The 18,779-nt window shown below is 42.3% G+C and overlaps 3 protein-coding genes across 4 annotated transcripts in view; 2 read left to right on the forward strand and 1 right to left on the reverse strand.

Moving 5' to 3' along the window:
* LOC110498655 (protein WWC2) overlaps positions 1–2,868 on the forward strand; it is a 40,024-nt gene extending 37,156 nt beyond the window's left edge. For both annotated transcript variants that reach the window (XM_036954338.2, XM_036954339.2), the window contains exon 24: positions 154–2,868. In XM_036954338.2, the coding sequence (XP_036810233.1) occupies positions 154–220 (67 nt within the window). In that variant the 3' untranslated portion in view covers positions 221–2,868. The remainder of the gene's footprint in view (positions 1–153) is intronic.
* Positions 2,869–4,193: 1,325 nt separating this feature from the next.
* On the forward strand, positions 4,194–7,756 carry saraf (store-operated calcium entry-associated regulatory factor). Its single transcript, XM_021573484.3, has 7 exons — positions 4,194–4,463; positions 4,835–5,019; positions 5,132–5,312; positions 5,460–5,738; positions 5,935–6,178; positions 6,791–6,885; positions 7,186–7,756. The coding sequence occupies exons 1-7, from the start codon at positions 4,397–4,399 to the stop codon at positions 7,209–7,211; spliced, it is 1,077 nt and encodes a 358-aa protein (XP_021429159.3). The 5' UTR covers positions 4,194–4,396; the 3' UTR covers positions 7,212–7,756.
* Positions 7,757–9,658: 1,902 nt separating this feature from the next.
* Positions 9,659–14,631, reverse strand: LOC110497398 (DNA repair protein complementing XP-A cells homolog). Its single transcript, XM_021573485.3, has 5 exons — positions 14,204–14,631; positions 12,059–12,164; positions 11,603–11,768; positions 11,085–11,202; positions 9,659–10,695 (listed from the first exon to the last, which is right to left on the reverse strand). The coding sequence occupies exons 1-5, from the start codon at positions 14,481–14,483 to the stop codon at positions 10,541–10,543; spliced, it is 825 nt and encodes a 274-aa protein (XP_021429160.1). The 5' UTR covers positions 14,484–14,631; the 3' UTR covers positions 9,659–10,540.
* Positions 14,632–18,779: the final 4,148 nt, after the last annotated feature.

Consider the following 18,779-nt stretch of genomic DNA (forward strand, 5'->3'; position numbering starts at 1 on the left):
AAACAGGCTATAGTCTCTGAACTTGTTATGCTCCATCCTGATAGGCCTTGATGGTCAGGTTACTGTAAAAGCACTTTGTGAACAACTGCTGGTGTAAAAAGGGTTATATAAATACATTAGCTTGATTGATAGCCATTTCTTCTCTCTTTGCAGGGAGAAGATGGCCTACTTCACACGCGCTAAGATCAATATACCATCCCTACCAGCTGACGATGTATGATTACATTGTGACACAATGAAGTATTTTTCAAACTTTTTATAGCAGAGTTTTAATGGTGTAGTTACTTTGAATGAAAACAATCGAATAGTTTGTACACTATAGTTTATGCATTTGTATAATAAGTTGTAATTGAATAATGTCTTGTAAAAAAAAATAAGAAAAAAGAAACTAAGTAATGGCTTTCTTGTATCAGGAGAAAACCCAAAATAGAGTTGTTTTGGTACTTGTATTCTGCTTGTGATTTTTCTGTACAGTTTTATAGTGTGTGCGTGTGTGTGTGTTTGTCGCCCTCTGGTGTCCTGTGGTGGAACTACATCACAGGGCAGGGTGCGGGGTTGATTGAGCGAGTCTAAGTCCCAAATCAACCCCCGATCCCCTACACATTTATGGAGATCTAACAGGATGGGATAGGTGTAAGTTATATGGTAATAACGACACTACCTTCTGCTAGTCTAGATGGCATGTTCACTGTATTTCTTCCATGTATCCAATCCTCTCTGATCTCCAGAGGTGTATAGTGGGTAGGGGCTATGGGTTGATTTGTTATTGGGCATCAGTGTTAGCTAAGTGTGCGTATGTGAGAGAGAGAAGGCGACCTACTACAGTATATCATATATAATGTCTTCTGTCCAAAGCTGGTGCTCTGCTATTTTTTTCTCTCTCTCATACCAGAACAAAACAAACATACACCTTGTGAATGTAATGTAACCGCTTTTCCACTTCTATCTATCTCTGAGATACTGCACTGATACTGTTCTGTGGCTTCATGCTTTTTACACCGACCCGCCGCAACGCTAATTATTACTGCGTTCGCTGGGCTCTAGTCTCAATTTTATAGTTCAATGTTTTGTCAGTTACTAGCCTGGTCCAGGATATGTTTTTGCACAAACTGATCTGGGACCAGGCTATTTTGTAATTCACTCTGCAACTTCATTTGTGAGATTGGTTTTCCTTTCCCACCTGTTTCCCAACGGATGAAGTATTTATTCAAAGGATGAACATAAAACCTCTGTGTTAATGCCTTTTGTTACAGATAGGTTCTCTGGACTAGAGAAAATACCATGCAGGAAACATACTGGACCCAAATCATGTCATTTCCAGCCTTCCAGTGTTTAAGGGTTCGAAATAGCACCTTATTCTCTATGTGGTCCACTACTTTTGACCCAGAGCCCTATGGGGCCTTGGTCAAAAGCACAGAGCCCTGTGGGCCCTGGTCAAAAGCACAGAGCCCTATGGGGCCTTGGTCAAAAGCACAGAGCCCTGTGGGCCCTGGTCAAAAGCACAGAGCCCTGTGGGCCCTGGTCAAAAGCACAGAGCCCTATGGGGCCTTGGTCAAAAGCACAGAGCCCCGTGGGCCCTGGTCAAAAGCACAGAGCCCCGTGGGCCCTGGTCAAAAGCACAGAGCCCTGTGGGCCCTGGTCAAAAGCACAGAGCCCTGTGGGCCCTGGTCAAAAGCACAGAGCCCTGTGGGCCCTGGTCAAAAGCACAGAGCCCTATGGGCCCTGGTCAAAAGCAATGGGCTATATAGAAAACAGGGTGGCATTTCAGACAAAGTCAAATCAATACTTTTTTTTGTATTTTATCATAGACACGAAAGCTATAATATTCAGTATACATCAGTTTCTTTGTATAATAATGTGTTGTACTCCAGTAATTCATTATATTTATTATTTCTCCAAGGAGTCTCCTGCTCTATTTTTCTAAATCATAGGACAATGATTGACCTTTGTGGTTTCTTCTCATTATTTTGTATCTAATGTTTTGTTTGTGTGTCTGTAAACCAGAGAACAAACAGTATTGTTTTTACTTTGCCTTTAACAGCTAATAGCTAAGGAACAACAAGGCTGGTATTCAAAGCACTTCTCAGAGTAGGCGTGCTGATCTAGGATCAGTTTTGACTTTTAATTCATAATGAATAAGAAGGGGGACCTGATTCTAGGTCAGCACCCTTACTCTGAAACGCTTGAACAGGAGCCAACATCTGATTGAACTGTGAGCATAAACAGTATCTGTGGTATCGTACTTAGTTTGCATAGCTACACCTGGACTCAACATATATATGGCACTTCCAATCAAATGTGTTCACGTCCGTTTAGTTTACCAATACAATGTTGCCTCACAATATCAACCAGGAAGATAAACATGGATTTGTATTGTGGGTAGGCGGAAAAGTTTGGACTTTATTTTTCCTGTTTTTATTTATTTTTTTGTGTTTGTATTATTTATGTTTTGGTTCTGTACAGACATACCCCCTCCGGACCTTTTTAATTAGCAACGTATGGATGGTTCAAATGTTAACTCACTGTTTCCCTGCTGATGATCAGCTAGTTTAGAGACACACTGATATCAAATATGTTTTATACAACTGACTTACAGTGCCTTCAGAAAGAATTCACACCCCTTGACTTTTTCCACATTTGATTGTGTTACAGCCAGATTTTAAAATGGATTAAATAGATTGTTTTTCACTGGCCTACACGCAATACCCCATAATGTCAAAGTGGAATTATGTTTTTCGATTTATTTTTTACAAATTAATTAAAGATGAAAAGCTGATGTCTTGAGTCAATAAGTATTCAACCCCTTTTGTTATGGCAAGCCTAAATAAGTTCAGGAGTATGTGCTTAATAAATCACAAGTTGCATGGACTCACTTTGTTTGCAATAATAGTGTTTAACATGATTGTTGAATGACTACCTAATCTCTGTACCCCACACATACAATTATCTGTAAGGTCCCTCAGTCGAGCAGTGATTTTCAAACATCGATTCAACCACAGAGACCTGGGAGGTTTTCCAATGCCTCGCAAAGAAGGACACTTATTGGTAGATGGTTACAACAACAAAAAGCAGACATTGAATATCTCTTTGAGCAAGGTGCAGTTATTAATTACCCTTTGGATGGTGTATCAATACACCCAGTCACTACAAAGATACTGGCGTCTTGCCTAACTTGGTTGCCGGAGAGGAAGGAAACCGCACAAGGATTTCACCATGAGGCCAATGGTGAGTTTAATGGTAGGATGTGTGATATGTCAATTAGGTTAGTATTGTTGTCCTAATGAAAAGAAGGAAGCCGGGAGGATGGCTCATGATGGCTTTTTTTTTTTTTTTACCTTTTATTTAACTAGACAAGTCAGTTAAGAACAAATTCGTATTTTCAATGACAGCCTAGGAAAAGTGGGTTAACTGCCTGTTCAGGGGCAGAACAACAGATTTTTACCTTGTCCGCTCGGGGATTCGATCTTGCAACCTTTCGGTCCAACGCTCTAACCACTAGGCTGCCTGCCGCCCCAAATAATAGCTCGAATGGAGCGGTATCAACCACATGGAAACCAAATATCTGATGTGTTTGATGCCATTCCAGCCATTATTGTGAACCTTCCTCCCTCCCCTCAGCAGCCTCCACTGCTGTACAGAATACAAATATTCCAAAACATGCAGCCTGTTTCTAACAGGGCACTAAAGTATTACCTAAAACACATCTCCCAGTGTCTGGTGGAAAGCAGACTGAACCAGTTTTTCTTCTATTTTGCCTGTGCTTAGCTCAATTCTGTTAAATTTTTATCCTGAAAAACTTACCAGTCCTTAACAATTACAAGCATACCCATAACATGATGCAGCTCGAAAATATGGAGTGTGGTACTCAGTAATGTGTTAATTGGATTTGCCCCAAACGTAACACTTTGTATTCATGACAATGCATTATATTGATAACTGAAACAAACAACCTTGTCAGAGTATTTTTGATTTCACATTTATCAAGTACATATTTGGTATTAATTCCAATCATATGAACATTGGGCTTATATCACATCCAATTTTGAAGAACCCATTGAGCAAGACTATATGGACAAAAAAGGAAAGTAATCTGGATAAAAACTATCTCCATTAGCCTGGCCTAAAAGTACATCACATTACTATAATCCTCTCTTCCATCATTAGCCACCTAGATATGTACGCTAGAGGGCGCCACGGAGCAATGAACGTAATAGCACTGTCGTGCTTGCTCGTGATTGGCTCATTCCTGCTCAAAACAGATGACGTTACACCCGGACGTTGTCTCATCAGTCGAGTAAATTTATCTATTTTTTCTTCCCAGGATATTGTTCAAATTAGCATTTACAACTGACTACACACCACGACGCCTGAAGGATTTGGTGGAAGAATACCAACGATGAAGGGATTGCTTCAAATCGTTTTGTTTTTCCTCTCTGTAGCTCACATCAGAAGTTGGAATGAAGGCCAGTGTTTATTTCCGCATAATAGCTTTTCACTTTCTAGAATCTAGTTCTCTTTCTTGCAAAACGTTTAGGCTACAAAATTATATCTAAAATATCTATGGTTCTTGCTCGTTGTACCAATTTCAGAAATGGCTAGCTAAGCAGGTGGATATTAGTTTTCATGATAAAGAATAGCTGCGGGTCTTTTGCTTTTGTGCCGTAAAGATCAAAGATCCAGAATGCATACAAGGGAGGCTCAGGCAACATTATATTATGAACATATTCTACACCTAAGTTGTTGAAGATTGCCAATTTGCCATACGTTTTTCATCAGCCTATTTGCTTAGCCTTATAATGCCTGGAATGGAGAATAATGATTCCTCTCTATACAGCTCCAGGTAGTGTTTTGCTCCGAGACGTGCAGGTACTCACCCTGTACAAGGGCAAGTACACCACTGCCAGACGCAGTAGTGCTGTACCTCAGCTGCAGTGTGTTGGAGGCTCAGCCGGCTGTGGATCCTTCATTCCTGAAGTGGTTCAATGCAAAAACAAAGGCTGGGACGGAGTCGACGCGCAGGTAAGACTGAACACTTGCAGATAGAGGAAAAGGGTGTAACACATTAGGCCTGCTCCCAGATCTAGCCCAATTACTGTTGGCAAGATGGCACAGATCCTTGTTTCACTTTCAGTGGGAGTGCAAAACAGACATGGACAACGCCTACAAATTTGGTCGGATAGAGGTCAGCTGTGAGGGATTCAGCCATCCAGATGATGCCTACATACTGAAGGGCTCGTGTGGACTGGAGTACTCACTGGAGCTGACTGAGGAAGGCAAGAGGAGGCACAAGGGGGGCTCACATGGCTCAACAGGTGGGTGGTTAGTACACAGCGTTGTGAAATGTTTCACAACGTTATGGGACGGAAAACAATAACGATTGTCTTATTGGATAAGTTCCCTCCCTGTTTCTGTACGTTTTCTTCCGTTTGATACCATTGAACAAAACCATGATTTCTCAGGTGGCTTCAGTGACTTCGCTTCCAGCTTCTTCAAGGGTTCTTCAGACAACAACAACCAGCATCACCATAGCAACAACAGACAACAGAGTTCAACAGGGGAAGGAAATTCCAGTGGGTTAGTGGTAGTCGCTCTGCTCTTGTTTCTGGCCTATGGTGTGTACAAGCTTTTCCTGAGTGGACCGACAAATCTAGGACAAGACGGGCAGTTCCCTGATAACGGCTCCAATACCCACAATCCCCATGGGCCACCACCTCCTGGATTCAAGCCAGACTTCACAGGTAGGCTAAAGTTTAAACACCTACGCCGTCGGCTTACACACCCTTGCTTTTATTTATGGTTCAGGTATGTAGCCTGGTCCTAGATCAGTTTGTGCTGTATTGCCAATTGGCATGACCATAGGAGTTGGCAAGATGGCACAAACTGATCTGGGACCAGGCTGTCACCGATCATAAATGGAATCTTTCTCTATCCAAGGTTCCTCTTCAGGTTACCCAGGTGCTTCCGGGTTCCCCGGTGCTTCTGGGTTCCCCGGTTCTGCCGGAGGATATGCTGGTTCTGCTGGCTATGGTGCCAACCCTGGGTACGGGTTCCGCAGTGACTACAGTGGACAGCAGCAGCAGCACTTTGCAGGGGCCCGTGCTGCTAGAGGAACTGGGAATAGTTTCTGGACTGGGATGGGGACAGGAGGAGTCCTCGGTTATCTGTTTGGGAGCCAAAGGTCAGTGGTGTAATCCAGTATTTCTGAACTCCAGTCCTCCCAACAGCAAACATTTATGTTGTAGCCCTGGACAGACGCAACTCATTGAGGGCTTGATGATTAGTTGACAAGTTGAATCAGGTGTGCTTGTCTGGGGCTACAAAAAATGTGTGCTGTTTGGGGCACTCGACTGGAGCTGGGAAACACTGGTGTGTGCATATCTTTTGGTTTGGCATGATACGGTGTCGTTGACCCTTCTTGGGGAAGGATTGGTTATACAGGGATGGGCAGGTAGTGTCGGCTTAGAGAAAGGGTAGGACATTTCATTTTTTTTAACTAGGTAAGTCAGTTAAGAACAAATTCTTATTTACATTGTCGGCCAAACCCGGACAACGCTGGGCCAATTGTGCGCCGCCCTATGGGTCTCCCAATTACAGCCGGATGTGATGCAGCCTGGATTCGAACCAGGGACTGCAGTGACGCCCCTTGCACTGAGATGCACTACCTTAGACCGCTGTGCCACTCGGGAGCCCAACATGACAATCACTAGACATTTAAAAAATATATTTTTTTACTCAGATTTTCAGCTAAAGTTGTTGGTCGTGTTTTTTTTCATGTCCTTGTTTATTGTAGAAGCCAGACGCCGTACACAAACACCCACTCCAACTACTCTGCACCCAGATCACCACCGACCCCAGCCCCTAGCACCGGAACACGCGCGGCTTCAGGTACTGCTGCCCAACTACTATAACTAATGTAGCCAGAGCATCTATGTACGTACTTACTGATGTGTGGTTTTATAAACTGAACCAATTTAGTCAAATCAGTCAAGTCATCTTGACAAATTGTGAATTACTGTAAAATCATAGACGTCTAAAATATTAACGTTTGTGTGGATACAGTATATCATATGTTTGTATGACTCCTTCATGAAGTTATTCTCAGTTCCACACAGTTACTCTGTCCCACGTCCTGCCTCTACGGGAGTTTTTCTTAGGGTGGCTTTCTGATTCCTTTTTTTTTGTCAGGCTTTGGAGGGACCAAGAGAAGATAGATGTGGAAGATGGGCAGGAGGCCATTGGCAGCTTTCCATGATGCCAGAAGAAAGCCAAGTGATGTCATCGGGGATCTGGGACAAGCATAGGTGGTCTGTACTTAATTTGGTAGGGTTGCTGTGGAATTGTCAATATTACAATGATTGATATTTAAAAGATGAATGACTCAAGAACTCTTAAATGTTCCGTGTCTGCGGGATAGGAATGTGTAATCGACTAATAGTTGATCCATCTTACCTGTATGGCCACCCGTGTCCTGAAACTGCAAATGTTTCAATGGTTTTTTAACTTGTTTTGAATTTAACACATATTTCCTTGATGCTTAGTTGATAAGGTCATTTCTAAAATTCCTTCAGAAGGAAGGATGTATAAATGTTTTTCTGGTTTGTTTATCAGACTGCTGTGAATGTGTTCTTCAATGGCAGTGTTGATACGAGTACAGTCACCTGTTACTGTTTTAAAATTGTAGGACAACCTCTGGAGTTTCTCAGCTGGTCGTATGTATAATGCTTTTCTTTCTTGTATTAAAAACAAACAAAACATGTTTACTGTAGAACTTATTTTGATAATGTATTGATATTGAGGATTGTGTTTGATCATGTTCTCTTATTCATGACAATTTTAGAAGTTTCGGACATTAATATCCCTCTGCACAATTTAGATGAAAGCTAAATGTGAGTTGTGGTAAAGATCAGAAGTGTGGCCTTTTTGTCTAGTTGACCTGTCCAGAGTTTGGCTGTGTTTTGCATTCTGATTTGATTCTAACCCGTGTCTGAGGGAGAGCCGTCTGGCCCATACGACTAGGCTAGAAAGGCCATGTATCCAACCTCGACCTGAAGCTGCTTGACAACTATGGGCTCGAGTTAATCAATTCGGGGATAACCTGCATAGCAGATCGTATTACTTATTTACGCGGTATGTCGGAGGTGTAACTGCGTTGGAGCTGTCAAATGGGTAAGCCGCTGCTCGTGTATTCATTGTCACGAAGCCACATCCGTCCCACTCACTTTAAAAGTTCAGAACGAGAAAGAAAGTGTAGACTATAGAAATAATGACGCATAGAACTCTGCATTATTTTGCTCAATGTGTCAGCCTGAAATGTAGATGACATCACACATTCGTGTTCGCACGTGCGCCCCCACATACACACGCACAAGGTGGGAAATGAGCTGTAAAAATAGGAGTCAGGAACCCCGCGAAACTGCCATGCAGCCAATAGCAATGTGATATGTATAATGCCGTGAGCAGCTTGTGGATTTGACGTCTAACACAGTTCCGACACCTGCAAAACAACCGCTACGCGGGTGTCGGCTAGCGCATCTGGTAGAATCTAGCTCTTGCATAGGCTAGCGACGACGCCTCTCCCCACAGAGCACTCTGTTCTGGGTAGTCTTCTCCAGCTAGTTCCACCCATGTCGGTTGTCTTAGGGCCTGTTGTCTCTTCAAGCTCCCACACCTAGGTTGTATTCAAGTCTTGCGAAACTGTTTAAGAACCAAATGTAACAAAAACGGAAAGGGAACGAACTGAATTTGTTAAACGTTTGAGTAAATGGTTTCTGTTGCAAAAACAAAACGTTTTGTAATGAATACACCCCAGGTGTTCTTGGACTATAGCCCTGACCAGTAGAGGTCACTAACAGACTGCTATTTCCAGCTCCCATGTTGCCACTTATTGGCTTCTTAGGATACTTCTCCCCAATTTTGTGATATCCAGTTGGTAGTTAGTCTTGTCCCTTCGCTGCAACTCCTTTATGGACTCGGGAGAGCCGTGCATCCTCCGAAACACAACCCAGCCAAGCTGCACCAATGTGTCAGAGGAAACATCGTACACCTGGCAACATGTCAGCGTGCATTGCGTCTGGCCTGCCACAGGAGTCTCTAGTGCACAATGGGACAGGAACATCCCTGCCGGCCAAACCCTCCCCTAACCCGGAAGACGCTGGGCCAATTGTGCGCCGCCCCATGAGTCTCCCGGTCGCGGTCAGCTGCGACAGAGCCTGGACCCAAACCAGGATCTCTAGTGGCACAGCTAGCACTGCAATGCAGTGCCTTAGACCACTCAGGAGGCTTTCTGAGTATAAGCACAGGGTTGTATGTTCTACCCCAGGCAGAGCCTGTGAGTGTGGTTGCATTGACGCTCGCTGATGGCTGGTGGACCGTGATCACTAATGGGGGTTAAGTCCTGAGGTTCCCCCTCCTGTAAAAAGCAGCGTTTTATAAAGGGAAACCTCTCTCTAAAAAGTATTATTTTAAAGTGCTTTTAAAATCTTAGGGACTACTTTTTCCCCAAAGGTTTCCCTCCATAACCACTGCTGGTTACTGTTCTGGAATCACGGGGTTTAACATATACGAAATAGACGGACATCAACAAATTAATGCATACCATACAACATATGGTAAATGGAGTGTCTTGGGTTTACGTACAGAATAATACGAAATGCTCTGAGACCAGGTTGGTGTATTTGACATCGTAAAGTACAGTCAAAAGCACTAACTGTACATTATATTAGGAACCCACAACCTCCGAGTACTAAGACAGTTGAGTTAAGCACTGAGCCACCTGCACATTTAGCCAACATCACATTGTTTCTTAACACTCAGGGAAGGCTAAGCAGTTGAGCTTTGACTCATCTGGGCCCAGTTTTTCAAAAGCTATGTGATCGGATTTTTCAGCAATCGGGTCATTCTATTTCTATGCATTTAATCCGATCCGATTGCTGAAATCCGATCAGATAGCTTCTGAAAAAATGGGCCCAGATTTACAGAACACAGATCTTATCTGACCCTCAAATCTATCTGACATTTAAATGTTCTCTTTAAATATTTAGAATTGTGAAAAATATTAAATGGGGTTTGAACCACCAACCTCAGAATAATGAGGCAAGTTAATTTTACCGCTACAACGCGGATCTTTTGCGGTCCAGAATGAATCCCGTCTTTATCCATCCACAGTAATCCAACTAAATGTTCTAGTTATTGCAAAAAAAGTGATCACATTATGGAAAAATATGCATTTTTCATTACAATTTCAAAAGTAATTTCAGACATGCAAATCCTTTGGCATTACATGATTTTACAAATGGTCTATAGAAAAGGGAAGTTAATATGCATAACAGTTCATATTTTATAGTATAACAGCAATCACCAGCTTCTGAGCACAACATATTGTAAGAGAGAAATATTGATGTATGTCTGCGTTGTGTATGGCATGTGCTGAGACATGATTTCAGGTAGGCCTCCTTGCTTCAAGGCCTGTGTCAAGTACAGTGGTCCACATAAAAATAACTACCCTGTGGGCCACCGGGGATAAGGTTTAAAGGACACACGGCTACATCTTCTCATAGGTCAGTTCGTGTCCACAGGCGTTACAGACCTTCCTGTAGAGATCCTCCTCTTCATCCACTAGTTCCTCAGGGCTGTACTCGTGCTGGTGAGCACTGGTTCCCTTGGTCCACATGCTTCTCCTCACCGCACAACGCAGCTCTGGCCACCACAGCGACAATCGATAATACAATAAATTGTAAATACAGAAATAAGGAAAGCAGTCGCACATTTTGAGGTTACTTGTTGCAGGTCTGTGGGAATTATTTGGTAAATTTGTATTTTTTAACGTAGTTTGTTTCAGTATTATTGACTTAAAATACATAAACGGAATAATCTCAAGTGATACTGGCAAGCTCAGTGTGCAGGTTTTTCTTTTAAGTCAATAATAAAGAAATAAAACAGAGGTTTTTTTTAAAGAGAAAAAGGGGACTTCGTGTCCGAGGGAGGATCCGAACACAGTCGTTCCGTTGCCTGTAAAGCCTATTGTCTGTCTCAATCCCACGATTTAATTCATGTTTAATAAATAAAGCAATTACTGTGTTACTGACCTTTGACTTTTTTGTTGAAGCGCTTCTGCTTCTGCACCTCCCTGTTCTCCTCTCTTGCTTCCTTGGCCTCCTCCAGGGCCTCCTCGGAGCCCCACACCTCTAAGGAGCGCTTCTCCACCTGGGAACAGAGCACAACATCATGTCTACTGATCTAACCTAAATGCACCTGGGTCATGTTCATTGGGGCATGCAACGGAAAAAGTTTAGAAACGGAAAACGATAATAAAAATGTCTTATAGACAAGTTTAGGTATTCCTTCCCTATCTCTGTATGCTTTCTTCTGTTTGTTGCCTAATTACCATGACCCACTAACACATTATGGGGTGGCTGTAAACAATAGTAGGGGAACACTACAGTGGCAGGTGAAGGCAAGGGCTGTGTCTGAAAACATCACTAGCCACCAAAGACTTGCTTCCTCATCTTCCTCTATAAGCACGTTGGAGGAGGCATCAGACACAGCCAAGATGAGGAAAAGCAGCGAGTTAAAAGCATTAATAATGGCTGTGAGCTCATCCTACCTGCAGCCTGAGGTAGAGTTTGATGTCTCCCCAGTGAGGGTTGTGTGGGTTCTTCCTCAGGACAAACCTCAGCACTGGCTCCCTCTGGTCCAGGTCACAGTCCTTCAGTAGGTAGAGCTGCTTAGCCTCCGTACGGGATACCAGCTTGTGTTTAACCTCGTAGTCTCTGGTGGGGAACATTCATAGTGGAAAGAGATCATATGGAATACTAGCTCATTTGCTGCCTCTATTCTTATAACCTGGTCCCAGATCAGTTTGTGCTGTCTTGCCAACTCCTATGGTAATAGTGGTGTGCGTGACAATGACCGGTTAGCAAGACAGCACAAACAAATCTGGACCAGGCTATTATTCTTATATCCTTCAAGCTGAAATACAAGGCTAATATAAGTAACACAATATCTGTATAGTTGCGTGTTCTGATGTCATTGACACAAGAAGGAAGAGCACTGGTTTTACCTGCAGTTGTCACAGACTGCCAGATCGAAGCCGTTGCTGAGGTAGGAATCCATAAACGTCTTGTCACAGTCATCACACACCAGGTAGTCTGCCTTTATCACAGGGGCTAGTCAGAGACAGTCAGAGAGAGCAGTAAAAGCTCAACACTGTCTACATCACATACAGCAGGCTAGCAGACGCTCTTATTTATATATATAAACACAGTTGGAGTCGGAAGTTTACATGCACCTTAGCCAAATACATATAAACTCAGTTTTTCACAATTCCTGACATTTAATCCTAGTAAAAATGTCCCTGTCTTAGGTCAGTTAGAATCACCACTTTATTTAAAGAATGTGACATGTCAGAATAATAGTAGAGAGAATTATTTATTTCAGCTTTTATTTCTTTCATCATATTCCCAGTGCGTCAGAAGTTTACATACTCTCAATTAGTATTTGGTAGCATTGCCTTTAAATGGTTTAACTTGGGTCAACGTTTCGGGTAGCCTTCCACAAGCTTCCCACAATAAGTTGGGTGAATTGTGGCTCATTTCTCCTGACAGAGCTGGTGTAACTGCGTCAGGTTGTAGGTCTCCTTGCTCACACATGCTTTTTCAGTTCTGCCCACAAATTTTCTATGGGATTGAGGTCAAGGCTTTGTGATGGCCACTCCAATACCTTGACTTTGTTGTCCTTAAGCCATTTTGCCACAACTTTGGAAGTATGCTTGTGGTCATTGTTAATTTGGAAGACCCATTTGCAACCAAACTTTAACTTCCTGACTGATGTCTTAAGATGTTGCTTCAATAAACATAATTTCCCTTCCTCCTGATGCCGTCTATTTTGTGAGGTGCACCAGTCCCTCCTGCAGCAAAGCACCCCCACAACGTGATTCTGCCACCCCTGCGCTTAAGGGTTGGGATGGTGTTCTTCGGCTTGCAAGCCTTCCCCTTTTTCCTTCAAACATAACGATGGTCATTATGGCCAAACAGTTTCATCAGACCAGAGGACATTTCTCCAAAAAGTACAATCTTTGTCCCCATGAGCAGTTGCAAACCGTAGTCTGGCATTTTTATGGCGGTTCTGGAGCAGTGGCTTCTTCCTTGCTGAGCGGCCTTTCAGGTTATGTCGGTTTGGGGGTGCTTTGGTGGTGGTAAAGTGGAAGATTTGTACAGAGTAAAAGGGATCTTGAAGAAGGAAGGCTATGACTCCATTTTATGACGCCGTGCCATATCCTGTGGACGGCGCTTAATTGGAGTTTCCTCCTACAACAGGACAATGACCCAAAGCACAGCTCCAAACCATGCAATAACTATTTAGGGAAGAAGCAGTCAGCTCGTATTCTATCTATAATGGAGTAGCCAGCACAGTCACCGGATCTCAACCCTACTGAAGCTGTTGTGGGAGCAGCTTGACCGTAAGAAGTGCCCATCAAGCCAATCCAACTTGTGGGAGGTGCTTCAGGAAGCATGGGGTGAAATTTCTTCAGATTACCTCAACAAATTGACAACTAGAATGCCAAAGGTCTGCAAGGCTGTAATTGCAGCAAAGGGAGGATTCTTTGATGAAAGAAAAGTTTGAAGGACACAATTATTTTTCCAATTAAAAATCATTATTTATAACCTTGTCAACATCTTGACTATATTTCCTATTCATTTTGCTACTCATTTCATGTACATGGAAAACAAGGACATTTCTAAGTGACCCCAAACTTTTGAATGGTAATGTACACACACACACACACACACACACACACACACACACACACACACACACACACACACACACACACACACACACACACACACAGTATATATAACTTATAATCAGTTTAGAAAGAGTGCTAGGAGGAGAGTTTAGCCAAGGTGCTATAGTCGTCAAACACCAGTCATTCGGATAGTGGTTGGTTGCGTCACGTGTGCCGTAAATAATTTATTATGTCCATTATTTACAGTAGTAGGTAGTTAGAAATGATTGAAAGAAACCGACTCCACTCAGCAACTGGCATGTGGTATGACATGAATCCACAAGAGAGCGCACATGAACCACCAAATGCATCTTTCTCTGTTACACATCTGACATCTTGACAGTTGAGAGAGATGACATAATGCAACAGATACCTTGAAGCCCCCGGAAATGTTTAATTGACTATAAACCCACATACCTGGTTGATGCACCACTTTCCTTTGCTTCTCCTCTTCTTCTTCAATGAAGAACCCTCCACCAGAGTCGACTGTCTTGGCGACTTTAGCCGATGTTCCACCCCCTTCTCCTGCCGATGGTCTGTTGGCCAGGCGGGCTTGCCTCAGCATCACAGCCCGCTGTCTATTCCGTTCGATCTTGGCTCTCATAGCGGGGGACAGATCGCAGCTCTTGGCTTTGGGCTCCGAAGGGGGAGAAGCAGCATGATCATTCATCGGCGTGGGGAGCTCCAACAGATCCATCCCAAAACGCAGGACTGGAGCTAGCTAGCTGTTACACTCTCCAGTGTCTTGGAAATGGCAATACATTGAAGATGTTTACCAGAAAGACAGCTGGCAGGGTTGAAAGGAGGGCAAAGATGTTTTTTAGCCCGTACACAGCTGTTAGAGTGGCAATCCACCTGTGCTTTTGCACAAAAACAAAACCACATCTTAACCCTTAACTGTCACTTCTAGAAAAACATGTTGAACAAATTATTTCACTGTAAACTCTAATCAGAACTTCCAATATAAAAAAAATGCAACTTTATATTTAATCAGGAAATTACAGAGCTCTACCAGACGGTTGAGAAGTCAAGAGGTTCATATTAGCAATGCCATATTAGAATTGCAATTTGCATAACATTTTTGCTTGTAAAAAATGATATTACATAAATTACTTTAGGTCTGCTTCAATGGCTTTCATAGGTAGGTAAGCATTGTTAAATGAGGACTGACGTTGAATTTGAGAAAACGATGGCAATTTTGTGTGTCCAAACATACATTTTCAATTACATTGAAATGAATGCTTATTCAGGTGTTGTGTAGTGTGCAGTATCCCCCAAAATGTTTCTCTTGAATTTCAAATGATCTAGGTTTTTCCATCATGTTTCCCACATGTTCCGAACACATTTTGAGATAATAAATCATCAAGTGCAGTTTTGATCACTATTACAGGGATTATTTTCTAGGCAACCTTTAGTCTGAATATTGATTATTAACGCCATGGGGCATGAAATGGGGTTTAACCCATTTATGTTGCATAATATAGTGTGTTGTCAACAATTCAATCATACAGTTGCGGCCAAATATATATATATTTTTGTAAACATAAGTTTACAATTTTAATTTAGAAAATAAAGACAAATGGCATTGGCAAAATTATTGGCACCCAGGAGCTAGTACTTGGTTGCACAGCCGTTGACCAAGATACCTCCTGACAAATACGTCTTGTAGACATCAATAGGCTTGCTGCTCCTTTCTACAGGCATTTTGGCCCAGTTTTCAGCAGCAAACTGCTCTAATTCTTCAATGTTTTAGGGCTGCCCTCCACCGACTGCTGTTTTCAGTTCTCGCCATAGGTTAGGGATGTGACTCAGATCTGGACTCTTTGCTGGCTACGACAGAACAGTTTAGCCTACTTCTTGAGCTATTCCAGGCATAGCCACAGGAAGTAGGGGTGCTGAGGGTGCTGCAGCACCACCTGAAAAATCAGAATACAAAAAAAAAAGATGAATAAAAAAAGATTTGTTCACAAAAGTAGTGCACTGGGTCTTTACTAGTATTAGCAGACCGATATAGGCATCTATAGTGAAAGCAACAAAAATTCAGCATCTCTGCTTTGGCAAAAAGGTAGTTACCTAATTAAGAAGAGTATCTTGCAGGACTCAATAGCTGGAATTGTAAGAGTTGATCATCATTCTAATGGGATCCAGAAAGAACAAAACCCTGACCTCAAACATCTACATCAAAAGGTGCCAAGTTATGTCCAAAGACACAAAACATCCACATCAAATTCAATATTTTTCTTGATCAAATAACAAGGAAACAAACACTTTTTGTGCAGTATTAACGTACCATTCTTACAAACCCCTTAATGTAAATGCACATTACTGTATTGTACAGAAGCTGATCATCTACGTTTGTACCTGTAGACTTTACATCACCATGAAGAAAAACAATGTACAATCCAGTCTTTGAGTACATTGAGACATCAAGTGGTCTGTGATGATGTGGTTTAGTTTGTAGAGCATGGCGCTTGCAATACTAGGGTTGTGGGTTTGATTCCCATGGGGCACCTAGTATGTAAATGTATGGACTTGCTCTGGATAAGACCATCTACTAAAAAATAATGAATAGACCATTTTAGTTTTCACATTTATTATTGTTATTTTTTATTTTTCACCTTTATTTAACCAGGTAGGCTAGTTGAGAACAAGTTCTCATTTGCAACTGCGACCTGGCCAAGATAAAGCGTATACAGAAAAGAGAACAACAGGCCCTCCCATTTGACACACTGAACTCTATCAGAGAAGTAGTTGGTAAACCAGGCGAGGCAATTATTTGAGAAACCAAGGCTGTCGAGTCTGCCAATAAGAATGTTGTGATTGACAGAGTCGAAAGCCTTGGCCAGGTCGATGAATACGGCTGCACAGTAATGTCTCTTAATGATGCCGGTTATGATGTCATTTAGGACCTTGAGCGTGGCTGAGGTACACCCATGACCAGCTCTGAAACCAGATTGCATAGCGGAGAAGGTGCGGTGGGATTCGAAATGGGCGGTAATCTGTTAACTTGGCTTTAGACCTTAGAAAGACAGGGTAGGATAGATATAGGTCTGTAGCGGTTTGGGTCTAGAGTGTCTCCCCCTTTGAAGAGGGGGATGACCGAGGCAGCTTTCCAATCTATGGGAATCTCAAACGATATAAAAGAGGGTGGAAAGCATGGCCAGCCGTAGAGAAATGCTTTATTGAAATTGAAATTCTCAATTATAGTGGATTTATCGGTGGTAACAGTGTTTCCTAGCCTCAGAGCAGTGAGCAGCTGGGAGGAGGTGCTCTTATTCTCCATGGACTTTACAGTGTCCCAGAACTTTTTTGAGTTAGTACTACAGGATGCAAATTTCTGTTTGAAAAAGCTTGCCTTAGCTTTTCTAACTGCCTGTGTATATTTGTTCCTAATTTCCCTAAAAAGTTGCATATCACGGGGGCTATTCGATGCGAATGCAGAACGCCACAGGATGTTTTTGTGCTGGTCAAGGGCAGACAGGTGAACCAAGGACTATATCTATTCCTAGTTCAACATTTTTTGAGTGGGGCATGCTTATTCAAGATGGTGAGGAAGGCACTTTTAAATAATAGCCAGGCATCATCTATTGACGGGATGAGGTCAATGTCATTCCAGGATACCCCGGCCAGGTCGATTAGAACATTAGAAAAACATTGGAAACATTAGAAAAAAGTTGCATTTGCAAAGTATTTCAAGAAACTGTAAAACATATAGGCATATCAAGCAAGTTTTTTATATTCCACAAGTATTATCAGATTAACTGTTTTGTACAGATCACTTTCAGACTGAAGTTACAAATGCTGGTAAACAATGCAATACCTTTTGTTTACACAAAATCACACAATTCATGAAAGGTGCCAGCAGGCTACTGCCCCCCAGGGCACCTTCAGTACCCTCATGGGAGTTAGATGTTGTCCTACGATCATTTATGAGCCCACCATTTGAGCCCCTGTCTTCAATTGAGCTATGTGAGCTCTCAGTCAAGACTGCCTTTCTATTGGCTATTGCTTCACCCAAGTGTGTTGGAGAATCACATGCGCTTTCTCAACCTGTTCTCAGAGCATTTCGTACTATTCTCTATGAAAAACCGAGATACTCCATTTAGTATGATGTGATTTTTAATACATTGTAAGGCTGCATGATGCGACTCTAATGATGATTTGAAAAAAGGAACTTGAAAGGCATGAGCTCTGCTTAGTTTTTTTTGTGCCAGGCGTACACACTTCATCAGTCTCTCATTCACAATTTGACAAGCACTTGATAATGCCTCGAATTTCCCGGCAGCATCATTTTTTGTGTGGCCGTAATGCACCCTAAAAGAAATCCATGCCTTTTGCGGCCAGTGGCCGTTGTGCCCTTGGGCTAAATATAATAATTAGAATTCCCTTCTCCCTGATTGCTGCGAAGCACTTGTTACTCTCATGGCTCTCCATCACGTGATTGGGTCTTTCTCACAGGCTACAAGTGAAGACAGACACAATGGGGACACAACTGCGTGCATCCTTATCCAATTCCAAGGTGCATATTGAAGATATTGGAACCTACTATCACCCATAATACAGAAGTTGACCTATTCTATTCTGTGCGAGAAATAAATATTTAAAACATGGTCTGGGACAAATTAATACAACCACTAGCATCAAAAACACTTTTTTTAAGCAATGAGGCTGACACACCAGATCAGAACGATTAGCTTAACATTTTGATAAACTATTAGACTATTTCTTCACATGATAAACGCAGCAATGCGCACACTGCAGCAGTAAGCGCAAATGTTCCATTAGCGGGAAACACCATTATCAAAAGTGACCGCAAATGCGACAATGCTTTTATTATAAAGGTGCATTTTTATGGTGAAAATGATCTTCCCCAAACTTGAAACTCACACGCTGCTTAAGCAGATTAATGAGCTTTATTTTAAGACGTTATTTGGCCACGTTATAGGCCTATGGGCTAGGCTACATGAGGTGTATTTATATTTAATGCTGTAAT

This window comes from Oncorhynchus mykiss, chromosome 19, assembly GCF_057628025.1.
Source record: "Oncorhynchus mykiss isolate SJ-2025 chromosome 19, ASM5762802v1, whole genome shotgun sequence".
In the NCBI taxonomy this organism is placed as follows: domain Eukaryota; kingdom Metazoa; phylum Chordata; class Actinopteri; order Salmoniformes; family Salmonidae; genus Oncorhynchus; species Oncorhynchus mykiss.

Excerpts from the sequence above, each read along its gene's own strand:
- saraf (XM_021573484.3), top strand. The coding sequence starts at position 4,397 with ATGAAGGGATTGCTTCAAATCGTTTTGTTTTTCCTCTCTGTAGCTCAC. Across the intron at positions 6,179-6,790 it reads TATCTGTTTGGGAGCCAAAG|AAGCCAGACGCCGTACACAA; the intron begins GTCAGTGGTGTA and ends TGTTTATTGTAG. Across the intron at positions 6,886-7,185 it reads CGGAACACGCGCGGCTTCAG|GCTTTGGAGGGACCAAGAGA; the intron begins GTACTGCTGCCC and ends TTTTTTTGTCAG.
- LOC110497398 (XM_021573485.3), bottom strand. The coding sequence starts at position 14,483 with ATGGATCTGTTGGAGCTCCCCACGCCGATGAATGATCATGCTGCTTCT. Across the intron at positions 11,203-11,602 it reads AACTCTACCTCAGGCTGCAG|GTGGAGAAGCGCTCCTTAGA; the intron begins GTAGGATGAGCT and ends CTCTGTTCCCAG. Across the intron at positions 10,696-11,084 it reads CTTCAACAAAAAAGTCAAAG|AGCTGCGTTGTGCGGTGAGG; the intron begins GTCAGTAACACA and ends TGTGGTGGCCAG.